Source organism: Nylanderia fulva, unplaced genomic scaffold (genome assembly GCF_048542155.1).
Source record: "Nylanderia fulva isolate GAGA-0341 unplaced genomic scaffold, ASM4854215v1 Scaffold907, whole genome shotgun sequence".
Classification (NCBI taxonomy): domain Eukaryota; kingdom Metazoa; phylum Arthropoda; class Insecta; order Hymenoptera; family Formicidae; genus Nylanderia; species Nylanderia fulva.
Genome location: NW_028191034.1, coordinates 1 through 15,413, shown reverse-complemented (window position 1 = coordinate 15,413; position 15,413 = coordinate 1). Strand labels below are relative to the sequence as shown.

Here is a 15,413-nt window from a genome sequence, read left to right as displayed (position 1 = left end):
TTTACATTATACGTAGAAATATTTCAATATATTTTCATGTGAGGTATTATTGCTGACGTGTTTTTTTAGAGTGGTATCCCCTAGTAGGCCTATTCCACTGTAGAGAAAAAAATAGAGAGGAGAATTTATGATTAAACAATAAAAATATAAAAATATAAACATAAATTTATGATTAAAAAATACTTTTGCCATGCTTCATCAAACGGTATATAATCATAATAATAATATTATATAAAAAAAATTATGTTTAATACATTTTTTGAAATTTTAAAAATCAAGGGAGAAAGATCGTATCATAATTGGATAGTACCGTTCCTGAGGCTCGGCCGCGCTCGTCCTAGCGGCTGCAGCGCGCGCGGCAAAGGGAGAAAAGGAGGCGTCGACATACGAAAATCGGCTGAAATGCTGAGATAATTCCGAGCACTGATATACATATATATATATATATATATATATATATATGATAAATATTTATGTAATAAAGTACACACAAATATTATTTTATAATAGAGATATAAACGTTTAAAAAAAATTAAAATCTTTCAATAAAGATGTTTCAAATTAAAATATATATAGTAATTATTTCTATTAATCGTTGTGTATCATATCAAGTTTACGTGTATACATTATTTAAAAGAAAACCTATTTTTCATAAATATTGATGGATTTATTTATTTTTATCATTTAAAAAAAATATACGCGTGAGAGGGGCGAATATGATATCTCGCCAATCAAATCGGGTTTTCCAACCATTGAAAGAAGATAGAAAAAAATGGTTACGCTCTCTCTCTTTCTCTCTTTCTCTCTCTCTCTCTTTCTCCCTCTCTTTCTCTCTCCTAATTTATCGAGCAATTATACACACATATACACGTTTAAAATATATAAATATATGTAAAAAAAATTTATTTTAATTTTTTTATACGAATATATGAGTATGAAACAAATCTGTAGCACGTCGCTAAGTTTTAAAGAATAATTGTATTCAATTGTTATTGAGTAATTAAAATTGCCAGAACATAATAACACACACAGTGCGGTATTTATTTAAGAATAATTGAGAATTTTTATTACGACATTTTTATTGGGATATAATTTCACTCAATTGTAACTATGTTGTAGCATAATAATGATTTGTTGAATTACACGTCGGGACATAATGAAAAATTTGATGAATTCTTTTCAGGAATATTACTAATTTGTTGAAATTAGTGAATTAAAACTATGTCGTCACACTAAAAAATTTGGAATTATTATTATGCCTCGATATGTAATAAACCAAATTATTATTGTCTCGACATAATTTGTTTATAACAATAATGGAGTAAAATTATTTTTAGGAACTTTATAAATCGAATTTTTTTTTAAGTCAGATTATTGTTTCACGTTTACACATATTTGTATAAAAATAAAATCAAAGCAAACTTTCATACATATATTTATATACTTTACACATGTATATGTGTGTACAGTAGCTCGAGAAATTTGAGAGAGAGACAGAGAGAGAAAGAAAGAAAGAGAGCGTAGCAACATAAAAATCTTGATTAGGGAAAAGCCAACTACGCTCGTCGAAGAAATGTCACATTCGTCCGCTGCCCACATGACGAAGAAACCATGTGTACATACATATACTGCTCGGCGGCTCGACGTTCAGGTAGAAGAGCGCAGACAAGAATCTGCTATCTCTTTCTTTCTCGAGACATATATCTAACGTCTCAAGAATCATGTAAGCGCCGGCACCTGTCTTTTAGCTCTCACGTAACAATGTAAAAATTATAAGTAGATATCAATGTAATTACATATGTCTAATGTTATATCATGAATATGATAATTTTATCCTTTATATTGAAAGTTCTTATTTCTCCTGTATTTCATCGGTTGCATGAAACATTTTCTTAAAGATCATTTTGCTTCGAAAATATTTTTTAAAAATAGAACATACTTAAAAATCCGCATCTATATCAATATACAGATACAAAATTATATTATTTAATCAAGATTGATTATCCAAATATGAAGAATTATTAGTTTTGGATTTTCCTTCTAGATAACTCATCCAATAAGGTCAAGGATAAGGAGCAAACTGTTACTAATTACTTTCGGTGAAGATATAAATACTATCCGACTTCAACGCAACAGTACCAAAATACTATATTGCTTGACAGAGTCAGAATCAAGCTCCCAAGATAGATTAGGGGCAATGCAAACTTTTTTAACAATTATAACAATCAGCTACACGCATATTATAAGATGCATAATTGTAAGTCTGTTAAATTAGACATATTTTATAACTTAACATCTTGTTACATGAATCAAATGATTCTCCTACTTAAAAGGAAATCAACCACTTAAAGATTTCTTATTTTATTGCAGAAACAACTGGATCGTAGCACAGAAGAAGCAGCAAACATGAACAGTTCGTCCACTATTATTAACACTAGATATTTAAGATTTAATATCTTTCTGACAGTGTCTCAACCAATTTAGTTTAGCCTAATTTAATTAAAACTAATTAATGTAGTAATAATAATAATGTATTCTGAAATATAATATTTTAAAGTTATTACTAGTCCATTTTAATTGTTAATAGATTATATATATATGTCTTAAATATTCTTATTTATTGTCTAATCTATAACTATTATACTAGATTTCAATAATTTCAATTGATAATTATGTTATTAATTATCACATATCAAAATTTCGCGCATTTAATATATCGACCAATGAAGGATTGCCAGCACTTAACAGGCAGGTTGCCAACCTACTTGAGCACGCGCGCACTGCGCAGAACAAATGCGCTGTAGCAAGAACTGCCACGTGCAATTTATTTCAATATACTTATTTAATGAAAAAATGTTATATATTTATGTAAGTCACATAGAAAACACTTATATAATTATGTGTCTATTGTTTATAAGGCAATAAAAGGCACTTATAACTTATTAAAGGTTTAAAAGTCAGATTTTAAATGAAAATAACTACAGTTAGCAAAGCCAATGAGAGGCTGCCAGCGGATACACACGCAAATGCAGCCAACCCACTTTTGAGCACGCGAGCGCATTAGTCTAGTGGAAAACAGTTACAATTTAATAATTCAATTTTAACAATAACTAAAATTATTTCAACTATTCCTAGTCACTAGATAACAACTTGCAATTGTCAATAACATATATAAAATGTCTACTTCACCGTAAAAAATTCCGACCAGCTTATTGGAGAGCCCAAAGATTTTTGATAGATTTGCCCCAAGCCAGACAAGGATGGCAATAGTTTGGAATTGCAGCTGTCATTTATAAACAAACTAATAAGTTTTGATAGTCTGGATTTTCACATACACTAACAAATAATCGTAAGAGTATATTAAAAATATATTCCATCATGTGGAAAATTTATAACACCACAAATATAAACTTTCACTGCAGTCCACTGGAGTGAGAGAGACAGCAACAGATATAAATGAAAAGTATAATTTCCAGTCAAACTAACAAACTCTATCACTCCAAATTTTCACAGTTACTAATAAACAGTCATAGGAATGTATTAAAAATATTCCAACACACAGAAAATATCTAAAGTCAAGAAAAATATACGTCAAGTGTAAGTCCACTGGTGTGAGAGAGATAGCAATAGTCTCCACACAATTTCATTAATTATGAATTAAATACTTAATAGAACTATTTGAAATTATTATATATAGTCAAGAACATAGTAACAAATAATCCCACAGTAAAATAATCCACTTTTAACACACTTTTAAGTCATAATGTCAATTGTCCTCCCTACCTGTCAATATCATGCACTAGACAGGCAGAGCACATGTCAATATTTAAGAGGCTTATTTTAAACAAAATACTTGTTCAATCAATTTGCCTCCACTTACTAGTGAACTAAGCATTAAAAACAATACACCAATAATGTTTTTGGTATTAAAAACCGAAAATTTACCACCTTTTTCAGTACTTAGGTACGGAGCGTACTTAGTGCACGTGCACCGAGAAGATAGTCTCTCGACGGACTCCATCCGCAGCATGATTAAATGTCACATAACTTGGCATTTTTTTTTTTTTGGTTACTCTGGGGAAACCTCATGGTACCACTCACCTCCGGGTAAAGGTGAGGGTTATGTGGGACTCCCTGCCCCGCCTGGCCGGCCCGCACCTCCGTCTGGCCGGTCCGCCGTAGCGGGCCGGAGAGCCGGGACAGGACCTACCGCACTAAAACCCCAGAGGATGTCCTACTCGGGGCGTTTGGATGGGGGGTGCCGAGGATGCTGGTAACCCATGCCGTCTCGGAAACCACCCCCCCGCCCATAAATCTCCGGGGAGCCGCCCCAACCTTGCGGCCGAGACACCTCCCCGACCGCACAGTCAATGACTGTGCGGTGTCGACGCGGTTGCGGCACGAGGCAACATCGACCTCATGCCGCGCCCTCCCAAAAAGTTTGAGGGGCGGAGCCATGGCTCGAGAACTCCCGCTCGAGCCATCGCCCCTCGCCCCCCCCCCAGTGTCGCAACCCCCGGACCCCCAAGAGGGTGGTCCGGTTCGGCGGTTCACTGAGGGAGCCCTCATCAGGAGGTTCCTCTCAGAAGGAGAGAAACCCCCTTCCGTGGACGGTGTTGCCCTCCCACCGGTGCCTTGTGGCTCCCAGTGAGAGGGCCCCACACGTCACGTCTCCGTCCTTGAGAGGGGCTTAGGCGCCCCAGACGGGAGGGCAATACCCGCCCGCCAGGGACACGTGGCCCCCCCTCGGCCCCCCCCAGTTGCAGCCTCCTCCGCTCCCGTAGGAGTTAGGATTTAGCCGCAACCAGGGGGGCTCCTCCTCTGGGAGGACGATCGCCCACCCCACGCCTAAGCGCGAGGAGCGCGACCGCCTCCCCCCCCCTCAAGAGGCTGCCGGGGGGCAGAGCGCGAGCCTACGCCCGCGCACCCCCCCCCCCGACACCCTTATCCGGCGTCGAACATCGACGCCGAGATCATTCGGGCGCCCCTCCCCGATTCCTACCGCCGCTAACAGCCGCACCGCGAGGTAACGCTGCCGACGGCCGGGAAGGGGGAGGCACGTCCTCACCTCTCGACCCCGTCGGGGGTGCTACATAACTTGGCATCTCAGACCAATTGTCTTGCACATCTATTGGTCAACAGCGAAGAATCGTTTTAATTTTATATTTTAATATTTAACTAACTTTGTATTTTAACATTTAACTTTGTATTTTAATATTTAACTTTTATGTATTGAAAAAGACTGTAGTGCAGTTGAAACGTTTACGATTTATATTGTTTCTGTAACGGAATAATAATTTTAATTATTTAACTATTAATAAAAAAATTTTTAAATCTTATTTTTTGCTCGTTCAGTTGGCCTACTATATTTGTTTTAATTCCATTAAAATAAATAAAGTATACACATATATATATATATATATATATATATCACTTCAGATATATGTATATATACGAGGGCGGTCCGATAAGTACTTAGTCTCACCGCCCGATGGTGCCAGTATCGCAAGAGATGTAGTAATATTTGTCCACAAACGATAACTTTTTTAAGAGCTTTTATTAATACGAGTTATCAATGAGAAATTACAATAAAAAGTGAAAGCAATAAAAGATGTATTTGTTTAATAAACAAATGGTCTGTAACATAGTAACGAAGGTGTAAAAACGTATAAGGTGTAAGTGTATATGTGGTGTAAGTGTAGATGTAAAAATGCTATAGTTAATGCTGCAGTAACGCCACAGTACTCCCCCCCAAGCGACGACTACGTTGCGAAATGGACTTTCTTCTTAGCTGGGTAAGTTCGTAGTGGTTTTCCGAAAGAAGCAGTAGAAGAAGTACTATGATCATCCATGACTGATGTGGTTGTAGGAACTGCAGGTACAACTGATGGTACAACAGATGTGGTTGTAGATGTAGATGTAGACGAAGTGTTCGAAGAGGATGAATGAAGAACAGAAGAATCTTCCTTGGGAAAAAAGGCTGGTTTCAGACGTTCCGTTGAGACGTTGACCAATTTTCCTGAAATGTCAATAGTAAACAAAAAATCAGAAATTCGTTTGTTAACAAGAAAAGGACCAGAATAAGGTGCTTGAAGAGATTTCTTAACAGCATCTTCACGAAGCCAAACATGAGTACAATCGTAAAGATTTTTGTGTACAAAAGGTGATTTTTTGGAGTGATGATGGGTAGGAGAAGATCTAATATTCCTCATATGTATTCTATGTTTCTCTAAAAATATTTCAGGATCTGCTGGAAAATCTTCCTCAATAAAGAATTCACCAGGAATCCGAAGAGTAGTTCCATAGAGTAATTCAGCAGATGAAGTTTTCAAATCTTCTTTGAAACACGAACGAAGACCAAGAAGAACAGTAGGTAAAGATTCCAACCAATTCTTCGTCTGATGACACATAATTGTAGTCTTAACAGTCCTATGCCATCTCTCCAGAATTCCGTTTGAAGCTGGATGATAAGCAGAAGTTCTCTTGCGATCACATCCAATCAAATTAGTTAATGCTTTAAAGAGAGATGCTTCAAATTGTGGGCCTTGATCTGTAGTAATAGTTATAGGAGATCCATATCTAGCCACCCAATGAGAATAGAAAGCTGTCGAAACTGTTTCAGCAGTTATTTCTTTAAGTGGAATAGCTTCAGGCCACCTCGAGAATCGATCTATTATTGTTAAGCAATAACGGAAATCTTGACAAGAAGGAAGAGGGCCTATTAAATCCAAATGAACATGTTGAAAACGCTGATCAGGAACCGCAATTTTAACAGGGACATTTTTTGTATGTCTTGAAATTTTGGAACGTTGACAAGGTAGGCAAGAGCGAGACCACTCTTTAACGTCTTTATTCAATGACGGCCAAATAAATTTCTGTAGAAGTTGTTTAGCTGTAGTTCTACCGCTGGGATGTGCGAGGCCATGAACTACATCAAAAATTCTCTTACGAAGAGGTTTAGGAACGTATGGACGAATTAACTCAGAGGAACAGTCACAATATATAGGTACAGATGAACCAGTAAGCATAAGTTTCCTTAATTGAAGTGAAGAGTTCAAAGAAAGGAGATCTTGAAGTTCTTCATCATCCTTTTGAAATTCTGCTAATTCTTCCAGAGAGACAATGATTGGCATTGAAACTGATTCAATTCTTGATAAAGCATCAGCTACAGAATTTAACTTGCCTGAAATGTGGACAATATTAGTAGAGAATTGAGCAATAAGATCCAGTTGCCTAATTTGTCTAGGTGAAGCTTTGTCAGGTTTCTGAAGAAAAGCATAAATTAAAGGTTTGTGATCTGTCCTAATAATGAATTGTCGTCCCTCAAGCAAATATCTGAAATATTTAATTGCTAAATAAATGCTTAAAAGTTCTCTATCGTAAGTACTGTAGTTCTTTTGAGTTTTATCAAGTTTTTAGAAAAGAATGCAATTGGTTTATTGACATTTTCAATTGATTGTTCAAGTGATGCTCCTACAGCGAAATCAGAAGCATCACAAGTAAGAATCAAAGGAACTTGAGGAGCAGGATGAGAGAGAGTAGTCACACGGAGAAGTTCTTCTTTGCAATTCTGAAAAGCTGTTTCTGTCTCCATAGACCAAGGAATAGTTCTCCTATCTCTCTTGCGACTGTCCTTCAAAAAGTTTGTAAGTAATGCTTGATGTTCAGCTGCGTTTTTAAGGCAACGACGATAATAATTAATAATACCAATAAATCTTCTTAAATCATGTATTGTCTTAGGTTTGGGATAGTCGATAATTGATTTGACTTTTTGTTCTGTAGGTTTGATTCCTTGATTAGAGACAAGATATCCGAGAAAAGTAATTTCTTTTTGACCAAAAAGACATTTGGAAACATTAAGTGACAATCCAGCTTTCTGTAGACGATCAAAAACGATCCGCAAATGAGCTATGTGTTCTGACTCATCTCTAGAAGCTATGAGAATATCATCAAGATAGCAAAATGCAAAATCTAAATCATTTAACAATATATTCATAAACCTCTGAAAAGTTTGAGCTGCGTTACGAAGACCAAAAGGCATAACCAAAAATTCGAAAAGTCCAAAAGGTGTAGTTACAGCGGTCTTAGGAATATCTTCCTTTGCAACGGGTACTTGATAGTACGCTTTAACCATATCAATCTTAGAAAAGATATTCTTACCGTAGAGCTCCGCAGTGAAATCCTGTATGTGAGGCAATGGATATCGATCAGGGACAGTGACCGAATTTAACGCACGATAATCTCCACAAAGTCTCCATACATTTTCCTTTTTTGGAACCATATGTAAAGGTGCTGCCCACGTACTGCATGATGGTCTACAAATACCTTGGTCCATCATGAATTTAAATTCTTCTTTAGCATACTTCAGTTTCTCCGGAGAAAGTCTTCTGGGAATTGCAAATTTCGGAGGACCTTCCGTAACAATCCGATGTTCAATTCCATGTGAGTTTACCGATGAAAGAGGGGCAAAATGAGTAAGTCCTTGAAATTCTGCTAAAATCTTGTGAAAAGAAGAATCTGGAGATGTGGTACAAATTGATAATTGCAAAACTTCTTGTATCTTTCCACAGTTTTTAAGACCTGTTAAGGAATCAATTAGACGTTTGTTTTTAACATCTACAAGGAGATTAAAATGTCCGAGGAAATCTGCGCCTAAAATGGGACGTTGTATGTCCGCCACGCAAAATTTCCAACGGAAAATTCTCCTGAGACCAAGATCCACGGAAAGAGTTTTAGATCCATAAGTATCAATGTGTGTTCCGTTAGCAGCAAAAAGTTTTAAATTGGTTGATAACGGTTTGTATAATATTTTCTTGGGAAGCAAAGAAATGTCAGCACCAGTGTCAACAAGAAATTGTAAATTAGACGACTTGTCAAAAATAACAAGGCGATGACAAGGTAAACCGTTGCGAGTTGCCTCTATCTTCAACGGTATCTCTAGTTTTCCGTTGAATCAGTGAGACAAAGAGTTTTTGACTTAGTACAAGGAATTGTACATTTCTTTGCTTTATCTCCAAATTTCTTGTGATAAAAACAAATTTGTTCCTTAGAATCCGACTTTTTATCTTTTGAATTAGATCTTAATCTTGTTTTACTTCGAGATCGACTAAAAGATCTACCGCGACGACGAAAAACTTCCAGCGCAGCAATTCTTTTTTCTAAATCGGCAAGATCTGATTGCTTTGATTTTAAAGAAGTATTTACTTCGGTTATTTGATACCCGGTATCACGTTCGACTATTTTATCAGCGAGTTCAGCTAGCTTGATTAAGGGTACGTCCTCAACAACAGCTAAAGTCGCTTGAACTTTGTATGGCAAACGTTGAAGCCAAAGTGAATGTAAAATATTATCCGCTAAAGATCCACCGGATAATTGGCGTATCTCTCGTAAAAGCTCCGTTGGTTTTTTATCATTCAATTCAATTCCGGCTAATAATTGACGTAAGCGTTTTTCTTCTGAATCCGTGAAGCGATTAATGAGCGCCGATTTTAAAGCGTTATATTTATCATTTTCGGGTGGATTTTCAACAATTTCCGAAACGACAATTAATGCCTTTTCATCGAGATGACGGATAACAGTACTATATTTTATTTCTTCGGAACGTATACGAAATACCAAAAATTCGCTTTCGACTTGAGCAAACCACAATTTAGGTTGCTTGTGCCAGAATGTGGGAAGTTTTACCAGACGAAATTCATTAGAATGGATCTGAATGGACTCACCAGATTGCTGTTGCATATTTCCAGAGGGTGAATTAAAAATTTCCGATCCCACCTGATTTAAAATGTTCTCTTTCGAAGATGTCAAAGCAGTTGAAGTAGACGGAACAGTAGAGTTAGTTGTCTCAGTTCTAGGAGGAGATCTATCCAAAGGCATCTCGATTGATATTCCGATGACGAAAAGAAACGATCCGGAAATCCAAGTCCGAAGATTCTTGACCACGTATAGAAATTTTTCAAAAATTCAGAAATTGAATTTCCCGCTCAAGAGAATATTCCTGTGTTGATCACTGATCACGTCGGGGTCACCAAAATGTAGTAATATTTGTCCACAAACGATAACTTTTTTAAGAGCTTTTATTAATACGAGTTATCAATGAGAAATTACAATAAAAAGTGAAAGCAATAAAAGATGTATTTGTTTAATAAACAAATGGTCTGTAACATAGTAACGAAGGTGTAAAAACGTATAAGGTGTAAGTGTATATGTGGTGTAAGTGTAGATGTAAAAATGCTATAGTTAATGCTGCAGTAACGCCACAGAGAGATTTACTATCGTGTAGTACATTCTCGTAGACGGCTACTGTCAAAATTTTAGCCGAATCGGACTCGTAGTTTTGTTTTGACCGCGTGTGGAAGCGGGCGTGTCCGCGGATTTTAGAAAAATGGAAAAAAAGCAATATCGGTCGGTGATTCGATTCTTGTTTTTGCAAGGGAAATCGCGCAGCGAAATCAAAGAGCGCTTGGATGCAGTGTACGGTGACTCTTCTCCTTCGATGGCGACCGTCAAAAATTGGTTTAACGAGTTTCAATGTGGTCGCACGTCGGTTTTTGATGAGCCACGCCCAGGTGCCCCAAAAATGGCTACCACGGAGGATAACGTGACAAAAATCCACGATCTCGTATTGGTAGACCGCCGATTGAAGGTGCGCGAGATAGCTGAAACAGTAGGCATCTCAAAAGACCGCGTGGGTCATATCCTGCATGAAATTTTGGGCATGAGAAAGCTGTCGGCGCGATAGGTGCCGCGTTTGCTCACTCCGGACAACAAGCGCAACCGTGAGACCACTTCAGAACAGTGTTTGACGCTGTTTAAGCGCAATCCGAAGGAGTTTCTGCGTCGTTTCGTGACCGTCGACGAAACATGGATCCACTGGTACACACCAGAGACCAAGGAACAGTCGAAACAGTGGACTTTACCCGGCGAACGTGCTCCGAAGAAGGCGAAGATTGTCCTATCAGCCGGAAAGGTGATGGTCACCGTTTTCTGGGATTCACAAGGTGTGATCTACATCGACTACCTGGAGAAGGGCAAAACGGTCACAGGGCTTTTCTATGCCGAATTATTTGGCCGATTCGACGCAGAAAAAAACGGCCCCATTTGGCGAAGAAAAAAGTGCTCTGCCATGACAACGCACCGGCTCACACCTTCGCCGTCGCCACGGCCAAATTGGTCGAATTGCACTACGAACTGCTGCCCCATCCACCGTATTCTCCAGATTTGGCCCCGTGCGACTTTTTTTTGTTTCCAAACTTGAAAAAGTCACTCGCCGGGCAGAAATTTGAGTCGAATGAGGAGGTCATCGCCGCCACGGAGGCCTACTTTGCAGACCTCGAGAAAACGTATTTTTCAGATGGGTTAAAGAAGTTGGAGCATCGCTGGGTCAAGTGTATCGAGCTAAAAGGAGACTATGTTAAGAAATAAATCGCAACTTTTCCAAAATTTTCGTTTTTCTTTTGTAGGCTAAGTACTTATTGGACCGCCCTCGTATACATATACGACATATGTCGTAGCCCGATAGCGAAATTAGCCAATTAGCTAAAAACCTAGGCGTTTAGCTAAATGCCGCCTGTTAGGCTAATCGAGGATGATATAGTCTAATGGCCTGGAAAATTCAGCCTGTTAGACGAGAAGTCGGCTTTTCGCCTAACGGCCTGGCGCGCTGTAGGCGATTAGAGAAATGCTTGTTTTGGAGCTCGATATGTTGTCAATTTATTTATTACACAATTATTACTACATTACTATTTGTTAATGCAAGATGCGCTACTGTGGCAACGAGAATTGCAAAGAATTTTTGCTTTAAAACATGCACATCTATTTGTCTGACACTGATTTTTAGCAATTTTGCAATTGCATTTTTTATATCCCTGTCCACCACTTGCCGACTGCTTCGCAGCAGCTTCCCTCAAAGTAAGAAGAACATTTTTGGGAACGTCAGCCATGGTAATAAGATTAGTGCCCGATTTTGCAATTTCAATACGGGGGAACCATCCTTTCAATATCCCATTCTTAGTTCCAATTTGATATACGTCATTTTTGGTATCAGTTACAACGCCAAATATGTTATTAAAATCGAGAGGCCCACGGTCAACAGTGGGAACAGATAATGTAATAATGTCATTGATCTGAAGGGGTGGAAAAATGATACTCGAACAGGTAACCATTTTTTCGGCCTCTGTCGTTTGACGCTCGAAACAATTTGACCGAGTGTCAAGTAGCTGTTCGCCCCTAGCGCACAATGAACAGGTAGCAATCTGTCCGCGGTCGCTATGCATTTCCATTTTGCACTTTGTGCAAAGTATACTGCTCGAGTCGTCTACCTGTCGCTTTTTCTGTGGTCCCTCTCTTTCCTCTTCTTCATCCTCTCGCATTCTTTTTCTTTTGCCTACGTCTTCGCACTGCTCAACACTAAAGTTCAAATCACTATATGAGTTCTATTATATTATATTTATCTAGTTCTATTATATTTATTTTAAGTCAATTACCTCGCGTTCAATTGTACATTCTGCTCCTCCAGAGCTTGCTCCAAGTCTTCCTCTGTTTGAAGCAAATTTAAAATTTCATCAGGCAAAGATGTATTTCTTATGCCGCTTTTTATTGGTCCAAGTAGAGCTTCGTACGGGCTCCTGTTTATGACTCTATGTCGCGATGTATTCTTTTGCCACTGAAATCAATATTTAAAGTATGTAAATTTTCAAGTATGTATTCAAGAACACAATATTAATTTAATTATATATATGAGAGCCATTACTTGTACTTTGTAGCAACCATGACCCCAATTTATCGAATCATTATCGATCATCCAGGCTCTTAACATGTTTTCAACGTCCGCATTTGACCTTTCGACACTACCTTGACTCTGTGGGTGTCGCGGACGCCCATGAACAATCCTGCAGTGAGGCCAGATGGAAACAAGTTCGTGTATTACTGCAGCCACGAATTCTCGACCATTATCGTTCTGCAAAATAGTCGGGGCTCCCCATGTAAAGAAGATTTTCGACAATTCTTCAGCAACGTTAGCTGCGTGCTTGGATCTCAAGGGTCAAAGGTGCAAGAACTTGGTAGCGTGATCTTGGTAGTTTAGTAGCCAATTGAACTCACCATCGCGACAAGATTGGAAATCAATTAAATCCACCTGTCCGCGAACATTAAATCCATCGCTCAGTATTGGTTTATCACAACTCCTCGTTTTGGAGCAACCCTCTTTCTGTTACATGTCCCGCAGCAAGACACAAATATTTCACAAGCCACCTTCGTTATCCTGTACTTTTCTTTAATGTAATACTGCATCTTATCCCTTTTGCCATGGCCTGTTTGAATGTGAGCTTCTAACAATTTATCGTAGTAATCCTCCATCGCTATTACGTAAATAACTGGCTCATTCGAAGTTTTCCGTTTTAAAATTACATACGATTCCGTTCCAATTTTGCTAGCTCATACTTCTTCGCGTAATGATAATGAGATACTGTCTTTTTAGTACTTGGAACCTGAATTTCCTGCAGAACTTTCATAACGTTGATCATCTGATCTCGCCTCCACACTGTTCGATTACTGCCTGGTCGATTTGAATAGAATTGATCTAATTTTTCGTTAGACTCATCGCGGTTTACTGGCATATAACTTGCCATGGCTGTTATTGATTGCCAACTAACGAAAAAAATTGAATATACAACGAGCTCTGTGATGATTTACTTAAGACCCACTGGGATATTTACAAACAATAAATTGACAACATATCGAGCTCCAAAACAAGCATTTCTCTAATCGCCTACAGCGCGCCAGGCCGTTTGGCGAAAAGCCGACTTCTCGTCTAACAGGCTGAATTTTCCAGGCCATTAGACTATATCGTCCTCGATTAGCCTAACAGGCGGCATTTAGCTAAACGCCTAGGTTTTTAGCTAATTGGCTAATTTCGCTATCGGGGTACGACATATATATATATATATACAGGGTTGTAGCGACTTATAAATAAATTCACCAGATCTTTGAAAAAGTAATGTTTATTCATTGAAAGTATAAAGCGAAAGAACAAAAAGAATTAATATGTAACAAATAATGAATGAATGTGTTGTTATGGAAATATTGATTTTTCTTAAAAACATTATGTATATTAATGAATTGAAGTTATTACAAATGTATAAAGATGTAAAAAGTGTAAAAGTGCAGTGAAAAGTGTAAGGTGTAATAAAAGTGTAGAGTGTAAATGAAAGGTGTGGATGATGAATGCTACAGTACTCCCCCCCAAGTGACGATATTCGTTGCGAAATGGACTTTCTTCTTCTTTGGTGGGTAGGTGCGTGAAGCTTTTCCAACAGTAGAAGAAGAAGAAGGATTTGAAGTAGCAGAAACAGGAGCTGAAGTAGCAGGAACAGGAGCTGAAGTAGCAGGAACAGGAGTTGAAATAGCAGGAACAGGAGTTGAAATAGCAGGAACAGGAGCTGAAGATCTGGTAGAAAGTTCAGTAGAATCTGAAGTTCTAGGAATGAAGGCTGGCTTGAGACGTTCTGTCGAAATATTGACAACTCTTCCTGAAACATTAACTGCAAATAAATGATCAGAGATACGTTTCTCAATAGGAAAAGGGCCAGAATAAGGAGGTTGTAGTGACTTCCTAACAGTATCTTCTCGAATCCAAACATGAGTACAATCAAAAAGATTCTTGTGAACAAAAGGTGATCTTTTGCAATGATGACTTGTAGGAGATGATCTGATATTCCTCATATGAATCCTGTGTTTTTCAAGAAAGATTTCAGGATCTGCAGGAAAATCTTCTTCAATGAAAAATTCTCCAGGAATACGAAGAGTGGATCCATAAAGAAGTTCTGCAGGTGAAGCTTTTAAATCTTCTTTGAAACACGAACGTAATCCCAAAAGAACTGAAGGTAAAGATTCTACCCAGTTGGTTGTTTCGTGGCACATAATCGCTGCTTTCAAAGTTCTATGCCATCTTTCCAGAATTCCATTTGAAGCAGGATGATAAGCCAGAAGTTCTAATCCTTTGACATCCAATTAGGTTTGTTAAAGCTTTGAATAAAGCTGCTTCAAACTGAGGACCTTGATCTGCTGTAATGCTGATAGGAGAACCAAAACGTGCTACCCAATGTGAATAAAATGTTGTAGAAATAGTTTCAGCAGAAATCTCAGAAATAGGAACAGCTTCAGGCCATCTTGAAAAACGATCAATCATAGTAAGACAATAACGGTAATTTTGACAAATAGGAAGTGGTCCAACAATGTCTAAATGCACATGCTGAAAGCGTTGATCAGGAATTGCAATCTTAATTGGAGAATTCTTGGTGTGTCTTGAAATCTTCGCACGTTGGACATGGAAGACAAGTTCGAGTCCATTCCTTCACATCTTTCTTCAAAGAAGGCCAAATGAATTTCAGTAGTAAATTGTTTACATGTCAATC

At 38.0% G+C, this 15,413-nt stretch overlaps 2 protein-coding genes and 1 long non-coding RNA gene across 3 annotated transcripts; 1 reads left to right on the top strand and 2 right to left on the bottom strand.

Moving 5' to 3' along the window:
- Window positions 1-1,965: 1,965 nt before the first annotated feature.
- LOC146719642 (uncharacterized) lies at window positions 1,966-2,560 on the top strand. The gene is made up of 2 exons (XR_014926449.1): window positions 1,966-2,257; window positions 2,371-2,560. It is a non-coding gene; the product is annotated as an uncharacterized LOC146719642 (long non-coding RNA).
- A 6,332-nt stretch (window positions 2,561-8,892) lies between these two features.
- LOC114936324 (uncharacterized) lies at window positions 8,893-10,074 on the bottom strand. The gene has a single exon (XM_029309499.2). The coding sequence runs from the start codon at window positions 9,874-9,876 to the stop codon at window positions 8,938-8,940; it is 939 nt and encodes a 312-aa protein (XP_029165332.1). The 5' UTR covers window positions 9,877-10,074; the 3' UTR covers window positions 8,893-8,937.
- Window positions 10,075-11,614: 1,540 nt separating this feature from the next.
- Window positions 11,615-13,356, bottom strand: LOC146719641 (uncharacterized). Its single transcript, XM_085489906.1, has 5 exons — window positions 13,252-13,356; window positions 12,752-12,958; window positions 12,486-12,664; window positions 11,883-12,408; window positions 11,615-11,662 (listed from the first exon to the last, which is right to left on the bottom strand). Exons 1-5 carry the CDS (start codon window positions 13,354-13,356, stop codon window positions 11,615-11,617), a joined length of 1,065 nt encoding a protein of 354 aa, XP_085346032.1.
- Window positions 13,357-15,413: the final 2,057 nt, after the last annotated feature.